At 40.6% G+C, this 24,315-nt stretch overlaps 1 protein-coding gene across 5 annotated transcripts in view; it reads right to left on the minus strand.

Annotated features, from left to right (window-relative positions):
• LOC127009003 (zinc finger FYVE domain-containing protein 1-like) overlaps window positions 1-23,900 on the minus strand; it is a 35,799-nt gene extending 11,899 nt beyond the window's left edge. The window contains exons 1-15 of one of the 5 annotated variants that reach the window (XM_050881578.1): window positions 23,552-23,900; window positions 18,695-18,846; window positions 18,173-18,277; window positions 16,913-17,019; window positions 12,449-12,597; window positions 11,905-12,043; window positions 10,611-10,711; window positions 7,604-7,716; window positions 6,717-6,928; window positions 6,208-6,405; window positions 5,963-6,075; window positions 4,239-4,392; window positions 878-1,006; window positions 426-609; window positions 172-267 (exon numbers count right to left, since the gene is read on the minus strand). In XM_050881578.1, the coding sequence (XP_050737535.1) occupies window positions 172-267; window positions 426-609; window positions 878-1,006; window positions 4,239-4,392; window positions 5,963-6,075; window positions 6,208-6,405; window positions 6,717-6,928; window positions 7,604-7,716; window positions 10,611-10,711; window positions 11,905-12,043; window positions 12,449-12,597; window positions 16,913-17,019; window positions 18,173-18,277; window positions 18,695-18,800 (1,906 nt within the window). In that variant the 5' untranslated portion in view covers window positions 18,801-18,846; window positions 23,552-23,900. Of the gene's footprint in view, window positions 1-171; window positions 268-425; window positions 610-877; window positions 1,007-4,238; window positions 4,393-5,962; window positions 6,076-6,207; window positions 6,406-6,716; window positions 6,929-7,603; window positions 7,717-10,610; window positions 10,712-11,904; window positions 12,044-12,448; window positions 12,598-16,912; window positions 17,020-18,172; window positions 18,278-18,694; window positions 18,847-22,761; window positions 22,917-22,956; window positions 23,525-23,551 lie in introns of those variants that run through there. The other 4 variants (XM_050881582.1, XM_050881579.1, XM_050881580.1 and 1 more) reach the window with 4 other exon arrangements.
• Window positions 23,901-24,315: the final 415 nt, after the last annotated feature.

Consider the following 24,315-nt stretch of genomic DNA (forward strand, 5'->3'; position numbering starts at 1 on the left):
ATTTATTGAACATTGTCGCTTAAGTGAAAAAATCAAACTTCAAAGAACACTTACGTAAAACAAAACTTAAGCTATCTCAAATGACACATAAGAAAGAATCCACAAACTTCATCTGAACAGTTCTAGCCTCCATGCCAGCCTTGAGCTGCCAGCTGATGGGTAAATACTCACCAAGCGGATATTTTGCAACAGTTGCCAGAGTTCCTGATATGACCTCAGTGACCTGCCTGGCCCGCACTGTCTGAGCATCACTTGTCCAGTCATAGTCTGTAAAGTACATAGAGAAGATGAAGGATCAACATACAAGTGGCATCACAGACTTGTCTACATTCAGTGATTACTTTTCCCATTACACACTCATTTTCAAAATGGTTTAAATGAATACAAATATTAGGATACAGTATGTCTTGGGTAATGGTATTTACCCTCAACCTCTTCAGTCTCACTATTTCTGGCCTCGAAGCAGTTCTTGCACACCCTGACTGGCTCGTCTCCCCAGCCCAGCTCAGGCACTGCCATTTTTTCCTCAGAGCAAGTATCACAAAATCCATCACCACATTTGCGGCAGTGGTGAATGGTGTCAAGAAGCTTCCGACAAATCTTGCAGTGCTGTAATTGAAGAGTTACATCAGAAATTCAGACCAGTTTTGTTTCTCATTCAAGTATGAAAAAAAAGTTTCTGATTCATTAGAATCCTCCTTCACTGCCTCACAAAGTAAGATTAGGGGATTAAGCTTTAAGCAACTACAAAACCTTTGAAGTCAAGAGTGAACTGGGACACAAAATATTTGCATATCACTCAAGTAAAATATAGCGTTAGAAATTTTACTCCAGTGTTCTGACCACCACCTTTCTCACTTCCTATGAGATATCTTACCGTACAGAGGTGATTGGGTTTCCAGTAGGCTGGGTTCACCTGGTTTGTGAGCCAGGCCGAGACAACCTTGGCTGGGGGTGATGATATGGTGGAGATGGCAGAGCCCAGTGCTGCCACACCCTCCAGCACCTGCAGCAACACCACATAAACACTCCATTCATCATCAAAGTTCAATACGTACTTGATATTATAAATTCTCAGCCATGACTTATTACTGAGGTTACTGGATAGCGTGTACTTGTTGGTATGGATGGAATACAATACTAATTTCACATAATGCAGGATGGAGAATGGTGCCGAAACAAAACAAAAAATACTCGAAATAATGCAATTGAGCTTTAGTACATACAAGATAATTATGTGTTTGCATTATATTTGCTCTCTTGTAAAGATCAAAATACACTTTCTTATGGTGCTTAATCAAGCTCAAGGTTGCTCAGTGAGCCTCTTTGTAAGTTCTGTGTCCTACTCACAGCATTCTCATGTCACTGGTTCCATACATCGCTCACCCAGCCAAGTGGAGATTATTTTTTTAATATCAAAACATATTGTATTTTTCAGATAATAAAATGACCCAAAAATTTCCATTCAAAATGTGGGCTTAGGGGTATAAATTGCTCAACTCTGGAGTCATTGGGAGCTTGTTGCCCCAATAACCTCAGTTCTTTATCATCCTTCTCACTGAGCAGTGAATTGATAATATTAACCCCTTGGATGTGGACTTCCTACAAGAAGACATCACCAAGCTACAGGAGTGGAGCAAAAAGTGGCTGCTACAATTAAATGAAGAAAAATGTAGTCATGCACCTTGGGAGGAGAAATCCAGCATACCAATACCACATGGGAAACACTCTACTATCCACCACAGTCAGAGAAAGACCTGGGAGTATATTTTACCAGGCTACTAGTGAAGGTGAAATCTGTGCCAATCACACTGGAGGGGTTAATGCCTTACTAGGCAACAGAGCCTTTGGTTAGGTTTTGATTTAACCAGTTTCTGTGGGTTTTGTAAGGGGAAATTTTGTAGTCACTCCACAACCTTTTCCTTTGTCTGACCATGATAATTATCTTGATAAAGTCTTACTTTACTTACTTCTCTAGTTTTACCAGCATATTATATAACTGCATAGCAATGAGGAGAAAGCTGAGAGTAAATGCTAGAAAGTGGAAGGTTGTGGAATTTGCGTCACTGATTTTGCAAAGCCGTACAGTTAGAGCAGAGGGTACAACGGAGTGTAGGATAAGGTAAGGGGAGGAGAGAATGGAGGAAGTGACTGAGTTTAAACACTTAGGGACAGTTTTATATATGCATGGAAGTATGGAAGGTGAAGTGAGGGAAAGAGCAATGAAGGGCAGACAGGCAGTAGGTGCATTGGGAGAGGTATGAAAGGAAGAAGTGTGAGCATAGAAGTAAAGAGAGGAATAAGGAACAGTATTATCCTGCCTACTCTGTCATACGCATCAGAGATGTGGACATGGCATGCAGCACAGCAATCGAGAATACGTGTAGTGGAAATGAGTTATATAAGAGGCGCATGTGGTGTTTCAGGATGGGATGGAGAAAGTTATGAAAATGTGTATGAGCGGTTTAGTATGGGTGTGACAGCGAAAGGAGTGGATAGTGGAGTGGTAAAGTGGGTGAAGCGTGGTGCGCTGAGATGGTTTGGACACGTGATGAGAATGGGGGAGAATGAATTCGTGAAGAGAGTGCATGAGGGAAGGACTGAGGGAGGGGGGTGTCAGGGGAAGACCACCTGTGAAGTGGATCAATAGGGTGAGTGAGTATTGGAGTGAGAGAGTTGGAAGTAGCAGGATTGAGTGTGCTGAGAGGGAATGCCAGAACAGGGAGAGATGAAAACACTTCTGCTGTGGCCACCCCCTGGAGGGAAGTTCCAGCGAGGGAGCAGGGCGTCGAAGATATAGATAGTTAGAATGGATAGCAATGACGACATTAAATATTTATACTACCCGAGTAATGGTTATGGGCAACTGGCCTGTGGCAGTCATGTTTACATTCACAGCCTGGAAGCCTGGGGCCTCAGGGCTGGCCAGTGAACTAAATGACAAGTGAGAGCTAATAAATTAGCCGCAATAAGTTAGTAACTTGGCAACTATGTTTGATGCACCAGTAAAGCTATCAAAGTAATTTAATAAGATAAATATCATGAAATAAAAAAAGTGCGGAAAGGCTCCACAATCACTTCACATGCACTGCCTCCAAGACCTTCAGTCACCTGACAAAGTGTAAATACAACAGTGTTATAAATCTCTTGGCATTTTGGTTATAATAACTAAAGAATAAGGTAGTGAAACCAGCTCAGACCTGGCAACCTTGAACTATGTACTTTTACAAAGGCCCAAACTAGTCACTCTCAGGCTGAGAATCAAGCAGCTGTTTGTGGAATGCACCCAATGAGTTGTTCACTTTTCTTGTGTCCTCACGGCTGTATCCAAGGAGATATATTTATAAAACTTTGTCATCATATACATAATTAGTTGTGCTTGATGCTGATTTCAGCTATTTCAACAGTTTTAAAAATAATCAAGGAAAGTGAAGAGTAGGTGAGTGTTAGGCATCAATCCTAGAGACCCCATAACCACAGAATGTAGATTGTAGAGGTTAAGATTTTGTACCCAGTATTTAAGATGACCCTAAAGTTTGGGCTTCTTATTTTGAATTACAAAGGTCATCTTTTTAAGTCAGCAAATGACAGTTTTTCACGAATACTTTCATTATAATGAAGGTTTGATGTGAAGACTTCAATGTAGCTATAGTCCGACACATCTAAGCTGGCGTCTCTGACGTAGGCAACTCCCTATACATTGTTGCCACGTCTCCAACTGACCTCATGTACCATGCCGCCCCCCCCTATAAATTAAAGCAAATAGGTATTGACGGTCAAGTACACCAATGGATCGCAAATTGGTTGACCAATAAACAACAGAGTGGTGATCGACGGATTTAACTCAAGAGTGGGCGCCGGTCACAAGTGGCGTCCCTCAGGGATCGGTTCTTGGCCCAGTGCTCTTCATTATTTACATCAACGATTGGGATGTTGGACTCAATAATCACATTAGTAAATTTGCAGACGACACAAAGATTGGTAACTCGGTTCTCACTAACAAAGACAGGCAAAGCCTCCAAGAAGATCTGCACAAAATTTAAGCTTGGTCTGACAGATGGGAGATGCCCTTTAATGTAGACAAGTGCCAGGTCCTTCATGTTGGAACAAGAAATAAGAAGTTCAATTATGAAATGCGCGGCCATTTAAGATTTGTCGGACTATAGTGCCATGCGACACAAATGAATTTTTACCTATCATGCAAGTGGCTGAAAAAAAGAAAAAAGTCTGTGCCCCACCTGTCTGCCGGCATGAGCTGCACTGCCCAAGACACTGCCAGGCCACACGTGCTGGTACTCCTCCTTGACCACCGTCCTGTCAGGCGACTCGTTGCCATACCAGTACTGACGACTGCGATAGATGATGCCACACTTCTCACACTCCAACACATATCTGCAGTGAAAAAGTTTACATATTATTTACATCAGAGGTTTGATGAGCCAAAATCCTATTTCACTCATCACTGAAAGACTACCACATCTTTGTAGTTTTATGTTCATGATAACAGCAACTCTTTTAGTGAGTTAGAGAACATGACAGTGGCTACAGGAAGATGTATAAAAGGAAGGTGAAGTGACTGCTTGTGTAATGGCCCCAAGATGTGGATAAAGACTATAAGACCTTGAGCCAAAGAGATTCCACTGGCTCAATGCTAAAGTGTCTGCCTCCCATCTAAGGGGACCCAGGTTCAAATCCTGTGCGGAATATTTTGAGATTCATTCTCCCAAGTATATCAATTTCTCATGTATTTCGAGAAGCAAAAAATCCTCCATGAGACATGAAAGGGCAAGAGTAGAAACAGAACACAGTGCTGAAGTCAGTGAGGTGTTATATATTTTTAATGGTTCAGTGGCTAGGACAACTAAGGAAATAGAAAGGAAATGCATGGTGGAGATTAAATAAATTAGGTAGCTGAGGAGAAAAGAAGGATCTACCAAAACTTGCAAAGAAGTGAGGGATGGGAGAAAAGGCATAGCGAGTAAAGTATTAGAGAAAAGCTTAGTTAGGGAAATTAAAGAGTAAACAAAGATTCTGGTAGAAAGATACAGGTAACTCTCAATTTACGCGAGTATTGCGACCTTGAAAAAAAAGAGAGAGAGAGAGAGAGAGAGAATATACATATCACTGAGATATCCACTCAAGCACTCAGTCTCAGCCTCACTTGTCTGAGGAAGAAATGAGGGACACAATGAGCGACTGGCTAGTGTTGGTACCAGTACCGAGCAGTCAGCTCCGTATAGCTAGTACCCTTAGTACCGGTACTGGTGCCAGTAACTGCCCACCTCTATTGTTGAGCAGTGTGACAGCGTGGGTACTGTATTGTTGTTCAAGTGGCGCGCGGGAAGAACTGAGCTCAGCTGTGTGGCTGCGGCGCCGTGTGAGTCCAGTTGCGTGAGACATATGGTGGCCACTCCATAAAATATCGCATATAAGTGGAAAAAACGTGTAAATTAAACATTTATTTGGATTTTGGACCCCGCGTTATTTCAAAAACGCGTAAACCAAACTCGCGTAAATCGAGAGTTACCTGTATCAGCAAAATATCTGAAGGAGAAACATTTTTTGGAAAAAAAAATTAGAAGGGAAATGGAGGTAAGAAAGATTGACTCATGAGGGATGTAGGGAAGCAATGAGGTACTTGTGAAAAGAAAGAACATAAAGGAGGTATGGAAGAAGCATTTTGAATAAAAAATGAATGGGTGTAGAAGGAAGAACAGAAGAGACCAGTGTAGGAGTAAAAACTAACGCAGGGCATCCACAGGGAAGGAGAAAAGGGTGAGACAGTAGGCAATATATTAGTTAAAGGAAGGAAAGGCCCTTGACACTGGTAGCATAGCAGGGAACGTTTGAGATGCTTCTTTTATGGTCACCCTTTTTAGGGAACAAGGCATCGGAGATATACTGTAAATGATCAAAGAAAAGGGAATACATCCTTAAAATGTGTTTATTTCTCTTCACTCACCCTGACCAAGCAAACTTAGCAAGGCCCAGCCATGTACTGTCCTTGGCAGAAGATGTCTTGGGCACCACCAGGCTACGCTCACCGTTGTAGTCACACTTCCGGCACAGGAACACCTTCAGGAGATGGGACATGGGTGATGGAAAAGATTTACATCATAGAACAACCATCTTTCAGGAAGGCTTTAGTACAATAAAAATAATATTTAAGAAATAATAATAATCAACAAAAACAAAAATCAAACTCACCTTATTATCAAACTGGTGGTGGTATTTACACTGGCGCTCAGCCTGGTGGTGCTTTGAGCCATTGTCATGCTGGGAATGGTTCATAAAGAGGCAGCAGCGGGCCTGGCATGCCTCACACACGCTGGTGCATGTGAAGTACTCGTCAGGGAAGGCTGGCTCACTACTCTGGATCTGGCCGCTGAATTTCTTATTGATGGTCTGAGAAAGGTAAGGTTGGTTACAGTGCATCATGCATGGTCATTCTGTCAAACTTTTTGTAACAAATTTTAAATGCAAAAATGTCACATGTCATATTTAAAGATTTTTCTCTTGGTATATAATACTAACAAGAAGACGGAAATGTTAACAATTTTGTTTTATTTATTGGAATTCTGCCTCTCTAATACAAAAAATACAACGGATTTCATTATTAAAATGAAACTTGGAATCAAATACAAGATTAAGTGAGATTTAGAAGGTCTAATGACTTCAGTTATTGTATTAATTCTCACAAGCTACTCAGTACTCACATTCAGCATGTCTAAGATAATTTTAGGTTGACGGGGAGACCTGACACTGTTGTTCTGAAGCTCATCAAAGACAGCCTTCCTGATCCTCTTGAAGTCAGTGTCCCTCCCGTTGTTTCTCTCGCCTATATAGTGTATGCTGTTGAAACCCTCAATCTTGAGGTCCTGCTTGGTGAAGTTCTCCTTAAGCTGCTCTTCAGGTTTTTGGCCCATCTCTGCAATGAAGCACTTTTCAATTTACTGCCTTACAATAGAAATATATATAAATTTTCATATTAGCTATACACATCAAGTTTTCTTAACTTTAATATTCTTCCAATTTGCATAACTGTCTTGATAAAAACAAGACTGTATTCAATGAATAATTTCTTAGTGGTTAAATTTATGATTTAAACTTAGGTTTCAGGACATTACAACAATGAAAGGTTTTGTCCAAGGTAAACCGTTATCTTCTGTTATCCCATTGGTGTACCGGCCGTCATGGAATATAAACATTACCTTCTGTTAGCACATTGGTGTGCCGGGTGTCATGGAAAATAAACATTACCTTCTGTTAGCACATTGGTGTACCGGCCGTCATGGAATATAAACATTACCTTCTGTTAGCACATTGGTGTACCGGCCGTCATGGAATATAAACATTACCTTCTGTTAGCACATTGGTGTGCTGGGTGTCATGGAAAATAAACATTACCTTCTGTTAGCACATTAGTGTGCCGGGTGTCATGGAATATAAACATTACCTTCTGTTAGCACATTGGTGTGCTGGGTGTCAAGGAATATAAACATTACCTTCTGTTAGCACATTAGTGTGCCGGGTGTCATGGAATATAAACATTACCTTCTGTTAGCACATTGGTGTGCTGGGTGTCATGGAATATAAACATTACCTTCTGTTAGCACATTAGTGTGCCGGGTGTCATGGAATATAAACACTGGAGGGCCAAAGATGCTGTCACACTTTGCCTTCTGAGCCACAGCCGCAAGATCATCACGGAAGTACCTGTCATAGAACATGAAGAAAATCAAGTAAAATAAGTGGAAGGATATTTACTTTTAACTATTCTAGGCATGAAGAGTTCAGATGATAATATTAAATCATCATCAGTCACCACTGGCACCCTGCTTTGTGCAGCAGCAGCTTGAGAAGTACAGTATTTTGTGACGTATAATGCACTCCGGCGTATACCGCGCACCCTAAACTTTAAGACAACAATTTTGGGAAAAAATATTCAGTGCTTAAAATGCTCAGAAATATTTACGGTTAACGGCCCTGGGCTTTTCCCTGGTGCGCTCCTACAAACTTTTCTTCTCCCTCTCCATCCCTATATTTTTCTCCTTTCTTCTTTTCCTTTCCCCTCCCTTCCAGTTTATCTCTTAATTCCTTTTCCTCTCACTCACACCCTTTTCCTCACCTTTACCTGACCCTCCCTCCCTCTCTCTCTCTTCTTTTCCCGCCCCATTTCCTCCACTCATTTCCCGTTTCCTCCATTCTCACCCCCCCTTATTTATAGCCTTATCTCTCACTCTATCATTTTCTTCCTCCATTTCTCCTTCCCCATTAGATTATATAAAAAACACACACACACACACACACACACACACACACACACGGTAGCTCAGTGGATAGAGCGTCTGCCTCACAACCAGAAGGACCGGGGTTTGATTCCCCGGCCGGGTGAAGTTATGTTGGGTTTATCTACTTTCACATGTAGCCCCTGTTCACCTAGCAGTGAGTAGGTACGCGACATCAGGCAAGGAGTTGTGACCTCGTTGTCGCAGTGTGTTGTGCGTGAGTGGTCTCAGTCCCACTCAAAGATCGGTACTATGAGCTCTGTGCTCTTCTGTAGGGGAATGGCTGGCTGTCTCGAGAGAGACCCGCAGCAGACCATAAGGTGAATTACACACACACACACACACACACACACACACACACACACACACACACACACACACACACACACACACACACAGAAAGGGGAAATGAGAAGGGCACGAAGTTGTGTGGCAGCCTAGGAGTCACACTGACCCACAAAACCCTACGCAAACTTCAAAATTACGGCAGAAAAAGACAAACAAAAAAGTGAAAATTTGTACCTTTAAAAAAATATATAAATGTATATAAATATATAATATATATATAAATTATATATATATATATATATATATATATATATAGATATATATATATATGTATATATATATATATTATATATATAAATATATATATATATATATATATATATATATATATATATATATATATATATATATATATATATATATATATATATATATATATATATATATATATATATATATATATATATATATATATATATATATATATATATATATATATATATATATATATATATATATATATATATATATATATATATATATATATATATATATATATATATATATATATATATATATATATATATATATATATATATATATATATATATATATATATATATATATATATATAATAATAATAATTAAGGGAATTGAGAAAAATTGTGGAGGACCAAGTTGCCAACCCAAATCTACTGTAGTGTAGAGTTATCTCCATATCTCTAATACAACATATGTAATATGCATACATGTGTACTTAACCCATGTCTCTGAAATATTTCTTATATAAAAAATAAAGGAAAATAGATACTAGCAATGAGACCTCTCCCTTTTCCTTTTCATAGGGAATTTCAGCAAAAGTTTAAAAATCAATAGTGGGATGAAAAATCAAGGTCATCTAGCACCATTTTCCTACACAACAATATTGCACCAACATCTAAAACTGACTCCTTAGCTTTCAAAGATAAGAGAATGTATTATAGTTCTTAAGGGGACCCTCCACCTCTTACTCGAATACAAACTTTTTTTTCGGCTCCTCAAAATGTTTTTCTTATACCCGTTTTTGTTGTAATGTAATTTTAAAAACTTGAAAGTTTAATGAAATTTGGGCAAATAGCTTTTGAGAAAACAATTTTTTCAAAAAAACGTCTTGATTCTATGCAACACTCCTTTATTTTCAGCAGCACGCCTTTGACTGCTGGTCTGCAAAATATTTATACCCAATGCTACAATTTGTCCATAAAGCATTTTTATGAAAAAAATGTAACTCAAAGATGTTTTTTTCCCCTCAATAGCTACAGAGAAAAAGAATACAAGATCAGGACTGAGAGATAAAAAATGTGTTATGGACAAAAAAAAAAAAAAAAAAATATTTCTTTAGCTTTCATGTGATACCATCACTTTTATCATAGGTTGAAAACTAAGGGAGGTGTGTCACTTCAAATACCAAAAATTTACATTTTGAGGAAACGGACGTTTTCTTGTGCAGGGGGCTGCTGCACACAAGCTAAGTGCTCTCGTCAAGGGATGATGCCACAGCAGGAGCAGTGATATATTTTTACAGAAATATCACAAAAATGAAGCAAACAAAAGCCCACATAATGTACAATGGTATAAACAATGCCGTAAAATAGAAAACAGGTATGTAGAGGGAGGACTACTCAAAGATACCCATGATACTTCTTTTTTCTTGATGGAAAATTTCGCCGTAGACACCTGAAACTTTCACAGAGTATGGAGAAATGATAGAGGAGTCTTTGGTAGCTTTTTTTCTCAAAAAGTGATTATTTCCAATTTTTCAGATTTTACAGGCACAGGGTTCCCTTAACCTCTTCAGTACCATGACGCAGTATATGAGTCATTTCATCTCTCGAACCATATCCTAGAGACGCTGTATGTGCGTCATGGTCATTGGACTATTCTACGTAGTCTGTAAAACCAGGATATGGCATGGAGGTTATGTTTTGTCTGCTTGTATTGAAGGGGTTAACCTTACACTATCCTTTTACTTTGCCTACAGCACATAGAACTCACTTGGTGTATGCCCTTGAAGCTTCAGCCAAGAATTTGTACATGTCTGTGTTGAGGCGCTCAGCTCGAGTCCTGTAGATGATGATGTCAGAAATGGCAAGTACCTGTTGGGAATTCAAGTTTGTTACTGCCTCATCCAGAGGGAAAGTAAATGGAAGACAGTTACTGTATGAGAATCAATAAAATTGGTACAGTGAATGTAGTGCCTCTCAGTGAGTTGTCAGAGTTGACATCTGAAAGATGCACTATCAGTGGAAGTGAGAAGCCAGTCATTGGAGTATCATATTAAGTGTTCGAATGGGGTACAATCTCTTCAAATGTGATAGAAGGAGCTCATCATCATTAAATGAACTTAATTACACGTCATCTCAGTATCACGAAACACAAGAGATATTGGTCTAGTCCAGAAAGGGAGAAATAAATTTTTGATGCTGGGGCTCAAATCCTCAACAAGCCAGACAGGAAGCTACCACTCTGCCCAATCAGCTAAAGAAGAGCCAAACTAGCTAAGATGTTTTTTAGGGACTTTTCACTCCTGGTGGGTCAGACACAGACACCTACTTCTTAATATTGCATTACAAGGAGAGGTCACAACAAAAATCTGTTCCTGTCCATGCACACCATCCTAGTATTAGAAATTAAGGACGTAAGGAGTCTAAGGTTTGGAAATTGGCAACTTCTAGAGCAGCGGTTCCCAAACTGGGGGGCGCATCCCCCAGGGGGGCTGTGAGCTGGATACAAGGGGGCGTGATTCCGTCTGCCAAATATTGCAGTTTTGCAAGAAATTAACACCCACACACCCACACCAGATGCACTGGTTATAATTTCATTTCCAGACAAGCAAAGGTTCTGTTACTCCCTATCAAACAGTATGTAAGCCTAGACACTGGCAATGAGCCTCTTGTGATGGGAATGTAATGGAAGGCTTAGGGTCAGAGAGGAGAGTACTGCTGATGAGTTTAGTTACGGATTTAAAGATGATGAGGATGAACAAAGTTGGGTAAAGTCAAAATACAATGTAGGTGACAAAAAAGTCATACCATTGTCACATCCAACCCCAAGAAAAAGAAATTTTAAATGAAAGAGTATATCCAAGAACAAGGGCAAGTGGAGGCTTTTTGGAGTGGTTCCAAAAGAAATACTGCCATGGGTTTAGGTGCTCTCAAATAAATAGGACGATGTGGATCAATACATTAAGGGTATAAGGGTCAAGTAGGATGAAGTACTGTAATAAAATAGGCTGATTATGAAGAGGAAAGGGATATAAAACACAACAATCGAGACACAAAACTAAGACCTTTAGCAAGAGTCGCTTCCTTTGCTTGGAGGTGTTGCTGATGCCCAGCATGCCCTCAGTGTCCAAGACAAGGGCCTTATTGAGGGGATCATAGGCCCCCCACACACCCAGGGTGCACGAGCTCTGGTTGGCACTCGTCCTAATGAGGAAGAGGGGAAGCATACAAGGATGTGCCCTCTTACCAGCCTCACGATACAATATTAGCCACATCTTAGAACCTTGCTCATTCTCAATCTATGCCAAAATATTTCAACATATATGCATCAAATTTAATTGAATGTAAAATTTTTTGAAGCAAATAAATTTACATCCCTTGATAGAGGCATAAAATTTGCCCAGAAACAACACATTTTTTGTTTGGGTTCACATCCATCTCTGAAGGGTGTCTTTTTGACATTTTTATTTATAATGTCTCTTAGTAACGTGTGGGCTTCTTACATCTACTTCCCTTTAATCTTTTATATTTCATGCACTACCTCCTACTCTATATCATATACTCATTGGTAAAATGAGTGAGACATGATACAAGTCAGAGAAAACTCACTTGAAGACTTCAGATCCATTGAAGAAAATCTGGTTGAGGGTGTACGACTTGCCCTCACCAGTGTTGCCGAAGACAGACACCACCTTGATGTTGAGGCTCTTTTCACTGGGACAACCCATCTTGCACAGCAACTCCCTTGCATCCTTCACCTGAAATGAAGAAAAAGTAGACTCATGATTAGTGGTGTAACTTATTTCATGTGCAGCAGGAGGAAGCGTGAGGTGAGGTTAGTTCATCATAGATACTTGTTGTACCTATCATCATTAATATTATCCATTTATTAGTCCACTGCATGACAAGGGCCTTCACAGTGTTTTCTACTCCCCTCTGTCTGATATCAGTGAACTCTGAACTGTTCTGGCAAATAGTCGTATTTAACCTCCTCACTTGGTTTTCTGTCTGCCTTAACTTGTAGTTCCTGGGTTGCCACTCAGTTACTTTGGTTGTCCATTTGTTACCAGTTCTACACATGGTATATGACCTGCCAAAGTAGATTTTGTTTTTAATAATAATTAGAATACCTTTAAACAGTGGCAGTATTGCAACTAATAAGGCCTAGAATTTGCCTAAGGACTGCTACACTATACAAGGCAAAGCATCAGGTGCTGAGAAAATTGGCTGCACCTCTAAGGATACTCCCAGGACTGCTTGTAGCAATCAAGTGTTACCTGCCTTCATGAGGTGATCTGATTGCTTGTGGAGATCAGAACTTGATGAGATGCCTAAATCCCTCTCACACCTAGCCCTGCTTAGGGGAGTGTCATCTAAAATATAATTATGAAGTTGTTTTTTCTTCCAACACTTAAATTGCTTTACATCCTGACTTTACACTCCATTTCCCATTTTGCCGCTGAATCATACAACCTAGTATCAAGTTAACCCTACAATACACTTTTTTTTTCTTTTTTTTTTACAGCACAGAGCAACTCAAGGGCAAAATAAAAAATAAAAAAATGTTGCTCTCATATAGCAATTAGTATAAAGTGGCCAAGAAAGAGGTCAATTTTGGATGGAGAGGTGTCTTGATACACTCTTCTTGAAAGAGGTCAAGTCATAGGCAGGAGGAAATACAGACGAAGGAAGACTGTTCCAGAGTTTACCAGTGAAGGGGATGAAAGAATGGAGATGCTGGTTAACTCTTGCATAAGGGGTTTGGACAGTATAGGGATGAGCATAGTAGAAAGTTGTGTGCAGCGGGACCACAGGAGGGGGGGGGGAGGCATGCAGTTAGCAAGTTCAGAAGAGCAGGCAGCATGAAATTATTGATAGAAGATAGAAAGAGATGCAACATGGCGGCGGAATTTAAGAGGTAGAAGGCTGTCAGTAAGAGGAGGAGAGCAGATGAGACGAAGAGCCTTAGACTCCACTCTGTCCAGGAGAGCTGTGTGAGTGGAGCCCCCCTACACGTGAGATGCATACTCCATACGAGGGTGGACAAGGCCCTCATGTATATATATGTAAAGCATCTGTGCGGGGGAGAAGAACTGGCAGAGACGATACAGAATGCCCAACCTCGAGGAAGCTGATTTAGTAAGAGAGGAGATGTGAAGTGTCCAGCTGAGATTTTGAGCTAAGGATAGACCGAGGATATTTTATGTTGAAGAAGGTGACAGCTGAGTGTTGTCGAAGAATAGGGGATAGGTGTTTGGAAGATTGTGCCGAGTTGATAGATGGAGAAACTGGGTTTTTGAGGCATTGAAGGACACAAGGTTCCTTTTACCCCAATAAGAAATGATAGCAAGGTCTGAGGTTAAGCATTCTGCAGCCTCCAGTCTGGAGTCTTGTAATTCCTGTTGAGAGGGTCTTCTGTTGAAAGAAGTTGAATAATGCAGAGTGGAGTCATCAGCGTATGAGTGGATAGAACAGTTTGTTATGGAAAGATCATTGATGAATAACAGGAAGAGAGTGGGTGATAGGACAAAGCCCTGTGGAACACCACTGTTGATAGGTTTAGGGGAAGAACAGTGACCGTCTACCACAGCAGAGATAGAATAGCCGGAAAGGAAACTGGAGATAAAGGAACAGAGAGAGGGATAGAAACCGTAAGAGGACAGTTTAGAAAGCAAAGACTTGTGCCAGACTCTATTGAAAGGTTTCGATATGTCTAGCGCAACTGAGAAAATTTCACTGAAACGGCTAAGAGAGGATGACCAAGAGAGCGAGAAGATAGCCAGTAGAATGTCCCTTGCTGAACCCATACTGGCGATCAGATAGATGGTCAGAAGTGGAAAGGTGCGTTTGAATCTTCTGGTTAAGGATTGATTCAAAAGCTTTAGACAGACAGGAAAGTAAAGCTATAGGGCGGTAGTTTGAGGGATTGGAATGGTCACCCTTCTTAGGCACAGGCTGTATGAAGGCGTATTTCCAGTAAGAAGGAAAGGTAGATGTTGATAGGCAGAGACGAAAGAGTTTGACCAGGCAGGGTGTCAGAATGGAGAAACAGTTTTTAAGGACAATAAGAGGCACTCTATCAGGTCCATAAGCCTTCTGAGAGTTGAGACAAGAGAGGGCACAGAAAACATCATTATTAAGAATCTTAATAACAGGCATAAAGGAGTCAGAGGGGGGATGAGTAGGAGGAATATGTCCAGAATCATCCAGAGTGGAGTTGTTACAGAAAGTTTGAGAGAAGAGATAGATGAGATGGCAGTGCTACCATCAGGGTTAAGGAGAGGAGGAAAAGATGAAGAAGTGAAATTGGAGGAGATATTTTTGGCTAGGTGCCAGAAGTCTTTGGAAGAATTAGAAAAAGCAAGGTTTTGACATTTCCTATGGATGAAAGAGCTTTTGGTAAGTCGAAGAATAGATTTAGCATGATTCAGGGAAGATATGTAAAGATCATGGTTAGCAGGAGTGCAAAGGCTCTGGTACCTTTTGTGAGCTGCCTCTCTATCTTTGATAGCACAAGAACAAGCGTAATTAAACCAAGGCTTTTTAGCATGAGAAGTAGAGAAAGTACGTGGAATGTATGCCTCCATTTCAGAGACAATCACCTCTGTGATGTGCTGGGCACACACAGAGGGGTCTCTATCCTGGAAGCAGTAATCATTCCACGGGAAATCGGAAAAGTACATTCTCAGGTCATCCCACCGAGCTGAAGCAAAATCCCAGAAGCATCGCCTCTTCGGTGGGTCCAGAGGATGTACAGGAGCGATAGGACAGGATACAGAAATAAGGTTGTGATCAGAGGAGCCCAACGGAGACAACAGTTTGACAGAGTAAGCAGAAGGGTTTGAGGTAAGGAAGAGGTCTAGTATGTTGGGCCTGTCTCCAAGACAGTCAGGAATATGTGTCGGGTGATGAACCCACTTGTGTCTTGATCTGTTTTAATTAGATTGTTGACCTTGGTATTGTAGCGGGCTTCGCTACAAACCTAATCACGACGCGCGGGACGCGGACTCTAAGCGCTAGATCCATGCTGATCCTGTAGCACCCTGTAAATAGCTGTATATATATCTCACTAATAAATCAGTTGCTGCCACACCATCACCGTGTTTGGTTCTCCCTCTCCTGAACCAAGATGTTGGACTGCCTAAAGTAGAACCCGCTACAGTATCATCTGAAGAATTACCAATAACACTACTTATTTCAGTCTAAATAATCAATATAAATGATTAACAACAATGAGGCTAATACTAAACCTGTTGAGGTTCCATTCATAATGCAGCCAGTCAGATTTTGTACTGTTGACTTGAACTCTTGGTTGCGGCAGCTAAGCCACACTCTACTCATTCAGCACTTTCCCATCTATTCCATGAAACTTCACTTTTAGTTACAGGCAATTATGAGGAACCTTATCAAACACCTTGCAAAAATCTACATATTATATCACAGTTTTCATCTTTGTCCACTACTTCAATTACTTTCTTATAGAAAAAACATATTGGTGAGGCATGGCCTACCAGTTGTGAATCTATGTAGGGTCATGATTAAGGGCCGCTTTCACAGTCACTTTGTTTGTTTTGATCGTTACCAATGGTGGCGATCAACGCTATAGTTTTCCACATGAAACTGGCTGATGGGGTAGTGGCAGCTGCAGAGGAAGCGAGAGGTGTTGAGAGTGTATGGTAAGGTGTGGGGCTAGGCAAACCCCGCAGCCGCCACTACCCCATTGGCCAGTTTTACGTGGAAATACTATAGCGTCGATCACTGCAATTGGTAACGATCAAAACAAACAAAATGACTGTGAAAGCAGCCCTTAATGTATATCTTTCTAGGAATCTACATGATCCAAAATGCTCCTGGCAATTACTCTCCCAACATTCTGCCAACCACTGAAGTTAAGCTAATTGGACAATAATTAGACGTGGCTGAACTATCTATATTTTTTTAAATTGGAGCACATGAGCTACCTACTTTCCACGAATCAAACACAAATCCAGAATTCATCTATTCCATAAACATACTGGCCAGTGGGTCAATGAGGCCCAGCTCTTCCTCAGCAATGAGTATGGAGCCACCCACCTGCAACTCCTCCTTCTCATTGATGAGCTTGAAGCATCTCCTCTCAACAGGCCCCAGGTCAACACTGCGCATCTCTGTGTTCAGGATGTCTGGCGTGATGCTGCTCTCTGTGGGCACACTTGAGAATCAGTACAGGCAGATCTTCTTTCAAATTAAAACCCGAGACTCATAACCCACAATACTCACTGCTCTCACGGCTTTGTACAACCATGGCAAGGCATTCCCTGGTGATGCCCAGAATGTCTTTACATACTCATGGAATGAAACTTGATGAACTCATACTCATGCAATGGACACCAAAAATTTTGGGAATATGAATTTTATGTGCGAACTGAATGCAGTCCTAGGCAGGAGAGCAGTGTTATATAATCAGTAATTTTTACATTACAGACAAATTCCCCAAATCTTTGGTCACCCCTTCATCTGACAGTATTAATATAATCACACCAATAGCTTTACATGAATTCCATTACTTCTACATCAATTTATATCTGCACAGTTATAATTTGAAAAGATACTGCTGCAACACAACTTCCTATTTTTTGTAAGATGGAAGAATAAATATCTTAAAATCAGCGCAGCAGCAGACCCGTGCTCATTTGGACCAGCAGTTCTTATTCAGATTATCACAAAACATCACAGAAGTCAAACCAAGTAGCATGAATCCAAAGGGAGAGGTTCAAGTACTCCAGCAACCAAATAACAATTTTTAACCATCACTGAGCAACAGAAGACTGCTCACATGCTCTCCATATCATTAGTCAACCCTAACTTAAGTGACTTTGGTCTCTTTGAAAGGGAAATACTGGGGGACAACTAGGGTTGCAAGGGTGGGAAAGTTTCTGGGAAAATAAACTTTCCACAGAAAGTTTTTGGAATTTTCAGGTCCTGGGAATTTAGGGAATTTTCACACATGTGTACCTATTTGTATTAAATCAACCAATTTTGGTCAATATAACTATTAACCAAAAAATTTAATCAATAAAAATTGTATTTCCATACAAATACAATAAGACTCAATTCACCTCAGCAAGGTAAATTAACTTTTTCTTAATAATAAGAACTTTTCTTAATAATAATGGGGAGGTATATATATATATATATATATATATATATATATATATATATATATATATATATATATATATATATATATATATATATATATATATATATATATATATATATATATATATATATATATATATATATATATATATATATATATATATAAAAGAATACTCAAGAATAAACTCTTACGCTGAGAGGCCAAGGAGTTGAAGCAGTTGTCGTAATGCACATCAGAAGCTAAGGAGCTCATGATGGCGGGCCCACTTGATGGTCCCATGGATAAATTAGACAGACCTGTGAAGGAAATACTGGTGAGGCAAAGGCACAACCTCCAACCTTTTTCGCTTATTACTTTGGTCTACTGCAACTATGAGACTACCTTCCCTTAAGGAAGAGATGCAGGTGACCCCCTCTGCAATTTTTCCCCATCCATATTAACCCTTTATTTGCTGAACTTGAATCAATATTTCCGTAATCTATAACTTCCTGATCCTTACTTTACAACTACAGCTATTATTTAATTAGTACCTAGGTAACCTATCACCACTGTTGGCAATAGTCTACATAGTTTTGTAGTTTTAAGTAAATTATCAATGACCAGATAATTTCTCTTTCATCAATACATGGTTAGTTTCATTTCAAGTTTTGCAGCTTCCCAAGGACATAATATCAGTGCTTACAGGATTCTCCCGCCCCTGTCCCAACACTCACTAGCAGGGATGTGAGACATGCCCGCAGCGTTCTCTATTCTGAGGTTGTGAGCGACGCCAGGTCCTCCTCCTGATGAGCTGCCCCTGCCACTGCGCCGCGGCTCCATCACCACATGCCACCACCACCACCTTGTACTAGCTGCTCCCTCACCCCTGTAGAGGAGAAGAGTAATCAGTGATAGCATCATTTTTATCATTTTGCCACAGTCATCATACACATCACACTTGTTTTTTCCCTTCTTCATAATAAGGCTTACAGAGGATATTCATTCTGATTATTCAAAGCCAATGTGTTACCAAAGCGTTACCTTTACATAATAATACATTTTGTTCATACTGTATTATACAGGGGATGTGACAATCCAAGAATCACATCAAAAAAGGCTCTTCTGCTTGTAAATGAAAGGGAACACTAACCTGATACAAGAACTAGGAGAGTATTGATGTTAATATTCTCTTCACACATCATTTATTCATCATGAAATTAAAAGATTCTATTCATTACAAAGTAAATAGCTTTTTTTATAAATAAACAACAGAACAATAATTACTACTTTCAATGGGAGAGCTCACATTAACTCTAAGTAAAGGGAAACAGAAAAAAGGATGATAGTGGCTGTGATAACCCCGGCTGATAGGCAGATAGTGACACAACCTGAATCAATACATGCAAACTTTCTTGTAAAGTGATACAGCTTAACCCGGAAGCAGCAGGGATCATGTTTCTTAACCCGGTAGCAGCGACGGGCCAAATTTCTGGCTTTACCGTGTAGCAGCGACAGGCCAAATTTGTGCCGTGATTTAAACCCCCAAAATAGATGATACATAAACTGATCACAAATGCTTTGATATATATTATGAAATGGTTTGTGTGAGTGATGATTTTCCTCATTTTTCTCGCTTAGAGGGACCATTAAGAAACATGATCCCTGCTGCTACCGGATTAATGGTCCCTCCAAGCGAGAAAAATGAGAAAAAATCACCCTTCACACAAACCATTCCATAATATATATCAAAGCATTTGTGATCAGATTATCTATCATCTATTTTTGGGGGTTTATATCATGGCACAAATTTGGCCCGTCACTGCTACCTGGTTAAGTACTGACAGGACTGTTGAGTGATATGGCCTATGAAGTGAAAGGGGGGAGAAGGCATGAGTGAGACTAGGTATGCTACAAAGAACAGATGTTACTACAAACTATGTTTTTACAAACAGTTTTTATTAATAAAATTCAAGATGCTACAACGAAAGAGGAGGATTATCAGCCGTGGGACACCTTGAGCCCTTGACGCGTCAAGTTGTTGAATATGGTATGGCTGAATCATCTATCTGTACAATATTAAAAGCAAAGAAGAAATAAATAGTGCAGAAATAGCGAGAGAAATTCTAGGCTAAACAGCTCACCCTACTCTGCACCTGCCTGCACCTCCCTATGCTCCTCACGTGCTCCTGATGGGCCCCCAAACCCTCTCCCTCCCTCAAATGGGTCACAGCTAGCCTCTCCCCACACCCGACAGTGCCACACTGCAGTCAATTATTCTATTTTATAAAACTTAATGTTTAAGTGGTAATGTTAGGTGGCAACTTAGGTTTTGGCTGTTAAACTAAATGGAATACTGAAATATATATGTGAATCAATATAAGCTAGAACGAACAAATGCTATTATAAATGACATTCTAGAACCAATTACATTTGTTCTAACATACCCAACTGTATAAATAAAAAACTGAATAAATATTCTCGCCCAGTTCCATGCATTAGTAACTTAGAAATAAAAGCTTTCCAGATTTAGGTCTATGATGATGGTGTAAATATTTTAATAATAAACAAAGCTGAAGAATCAAACATCAATCTTAATTGCATGTTATACATGTAATGAAGAGCCTGTAAAGCATCAACGTGCATGGCTTACAACTACTGCTGAGTGTAAAACATGACTAATGTAAAATAAATCCCTTGCATATTCAGCTACCTACACACTAACGTGCTATTCCTAAGAAGCCAACAAAGGCCGAGGAAATGAGTAGCAACATGATGCTTTGTTATGCAAGAGGGATTTATCTCCCTCCAGAATGAATTATTCTTGTATAGCTCAGCAACAGTAAAAGTAACATTAGGGGCATACGCAATGGCTCGTCTCCGTTGCATTGACCCTTGAGCCTGTGGTGGGTAAGAACCCATTACCCCGGGACACAGAGCAGGCGTGACAGCTTAGTGATGGTTCAAAATATACTTATTCATTGGGTCTACATTGACTCTACAATCAGAATTACCTCACATCATGACTTTGACCCACACTGAGGTACAAGCAAACCCCAAAAACATTATTGTAGGAAAAAAAATAAAGATATACACTTTCAAAGGGTAGCTTCCTTTCTTCTCTTCATTCACCAATTTGGACGAGGCCCTACTTAAAGCCCATATGTTCACTTAACCTAACGCCTATCATCCTTTGGAAAATCTCTCTCTCTCTCTCTCTCTCTCTCTCTCTCTCTCTCTCTCTCTCTCTCTCTCTCTCTCTCTCTCTCTAGGAAGACTTGTAAATGAGTAGGCAAATGATGTGTCCTCAGCTATGACTCGAATAACATACATACACACTCCTACCTACACTATACACTCCTCTCATTCCTCCTCCTCTCTGCTTCACAAAGGTTTAGAGCTCCATTTCATCTTGCCAACAACAGGTGGAGTTTTTACATCACTTGGCACATTACCAAAGGAGTCCGCAGCTCTACACAGCACGCCTCTGATTTACTTCAAAACACGTACATAACAAAATAAATGAGCTTGGCAGGGTCACAGTACAGATGCCAAGACTTCACTGTATAATTGTAGCCAAATGGTACAATATTAAAACTGGCCAAGTAAGCTCAGAGTGACTTACTACAGCTGATAAACTAGGGTGCTTGTCATCATCTCCAGATTATAGATACCGGTAAATGCAGCATAATTCTTTAACATGATTCTTAGTTATTTCAACTGCTGTAGCTCAACAACAAAAGACTCCTTTATTATAATCGTGATGAATAAGAGCTTTTCGGATCATCCATGAACACGCTCATACTGGTACTACTATACTAATACTTATACTAATATTCTTCTGCTTCACTTTCTCCACTCCACTCATAATTTCTATTCTTTCTTTCTGTATTTTCTCCATTTCTTATTGTTTAATGTTTACCATTCTATAAACCTCTATCAACACAAATCTAATATTCTTCCGTTTCACTTTCTCCACTCCATTCATAATTTTTACTCTGTATTCTCTCCACTTCTTACCGCTTACCATTCTGGATCTGGATTTATAATGCGCAGGGCACCTTTCAGGTGCATAGCACACATATTTGTGTTGGCTCATCCTCTTAGCCCTTAGTCACTGAATTACATCTGCTTAATGCTCTTTCTTATCATATAAACCTTTTCATTTTAAAATACCAAAGTATCTTTGGACTTAGTACAAACCACATCTTCAGCATCTCATATTACCTTATCTTCTCATTCTCATGGCTTTGAATCATAAACTGCCCACTACAAGACCCAGACAGTGCCATGCTTACACAGGAAATTGCCCTATGAGCTAAATGATAACCTTGCTAATCTGTATTAACAATCATTCTAAGGATATATTGCTAATAAGTAACAACTACCATAGCAGCTGCCAATAACAAGATGCATAAGTGTTATCACCATTACATAATTTACCTTTAGTCAATCAAATGCCTCTTGTGAGGCTGTAAAACCCCAAAAACATGTCTGTAGGCCTCCCTTTGTGAATGAGAGCATTGAGCACATGTTATGGTTCTAGAAACATTCATAACACCTTGGTACTTATGGACAATATACCTGTGGGCTTATCAGTTAACAGTCCCCTTGCAGTGGCTGAAAGATGAGTGAAAACCTTGCACTTATGGCTGGTAGCAACCCTTTAGGCTTCTGGGACAGGTAAACTGAGGATAGACTCACCTCACGACCTGAATGACTTTCCCTTTGTGTATAAGAGCACTGAGCACATGTTATGGTTCTAGAAACATTCATGACACCTTGGTATTTAGGGACACTCTACCTGTGGGCTTATCAGTCATCTTGCAGTGGCAGAAAGATGAGTGAAAACCTTGCACTAATGGCTGGCAGGAACCCTTTAAACCACTGGGGCAAGCAAACTGATAAGAGACTCACCTCAATACCTGGATAAGACTCCCAACACAGGTGCACCAAGACAACAACAACAACAAAAACAACAGCAAAAAATGGATCTCACCTGGAGCAGTGCAAGAGAAAGTAGCTGTGAGAAAGTACTACAGAGGGGACCTGCAGGGCATCACAAGGCTTATTATCAGCTGCGACGCATTTCAGTGGCCTTTCTTTGTCTAGCTGCACATGTTACTGGAGTCATTACATTTTTATTACTATTCGTCATCCAAGGCAATGACGCTCACACTCAGCAGCACCATCCTGCCAATCCCTTTATTTGCTGCTCATTCGCATTATCAAACGTTTCGAGTCCTTGTAAGTACGTTTTTTAGGGGCCAGAAAGGTGCGACGTTAAATTCTCAAGGTGTTATTCCCGTTCATAGCGCGGAAGCCTTGCAAAACTACCGCCAGGGCCATGAAATCCACCCATGAAGACCCTTTTTTAAGTAGATGTAGCGAGGCTTCGAGGGGTTTAATAATAGGGAGTGCTGTGCGGAGGGGGTGCTGCTGTGCTGGTGGAGCGGGGGTGCTGTGCGTCATACCAGTTATCGACCTTGAGAACTTGTCAGGGCCCCGTCAGCCGTAATGTCATGGTGTGGTGTAATGTTTCCCGCCCCAGCCCCGCCCCGCCCCGCCCCGCGCCCCTGCTCCCCGCCACTCACCTTCCACATGCTGCGAGGCGGGGGAGGTCCTGTCACGCCGGGGGAGCCGTGACGAAGGGTTCAGCTAGGGAGAGGGCGCCCCGTAGGTAACCATCAGCCACGGATAGTGTTTACAATTTCTGCGATCAGCTGAGCCCACGCCCGGATGTGGGACGTCACGGCCCCCGCGCCGCGCCACCTTCAAAATGCATCAAGATTTTCTCTAAACGCAGGCCCCATGGATCAGAAAGGGAGGGTTTGAGGGCCCCAGCCAGATATTTAAATCCCTGTAATGAATTGGGAGGGTATGGTTTTGGTGTGAGGCTCCATGCCGCACCGCTGAACTCCATTTCACTGTCATGCCTTCTTGTTAGGAGCTTATTTTATATCATTCCTTACCTGGATATTTAGGTGATTAAAGTTGCAACGCTCTGCTTATAACATTTATTGATTTACGTTTGCCCCAATAGTGCCAGTAGGCTTTCTTGATAGGCCTGTTAGTGGCGCTGGAAAGCATTCGTAAAGTGGAACTCTTGGTTGGCTCTTGATGCCCCTTATTCTCCATTTGATCGCCAAAGTTCGCATTAACTAAATTTTAGTGATCATCGGGACAGTATGTGGGTTGTCTTCAGCCACTCGGCGATGGGTTAAAATTATCGTCAGCTCCTGAGCTTGTAGTGGCAGGCAGGACAAGAACACGGGGCTTCGGATCAGCACGCCCGCATGCTGAGCACTCCGCCTGGGAATTCTGTCATGGCAGACGGCAGCATCTTGACGAGCGAGCG

This window comes from Eriocheir sinensis, chromosome 39, assembly GCF_024679095.1.
Source record: "Eriocheir sinensis breed Jianghai 21 chromosome 39, ASM2467909v1, whole genome shotgun sequence".
Classification (NCBI taxonomy): Eukaryota; Metazoa; Arthropoda; class Malacostraca; order Decapoda; family Varunidae; genus Eriocheir; species Eriocheir sinensis.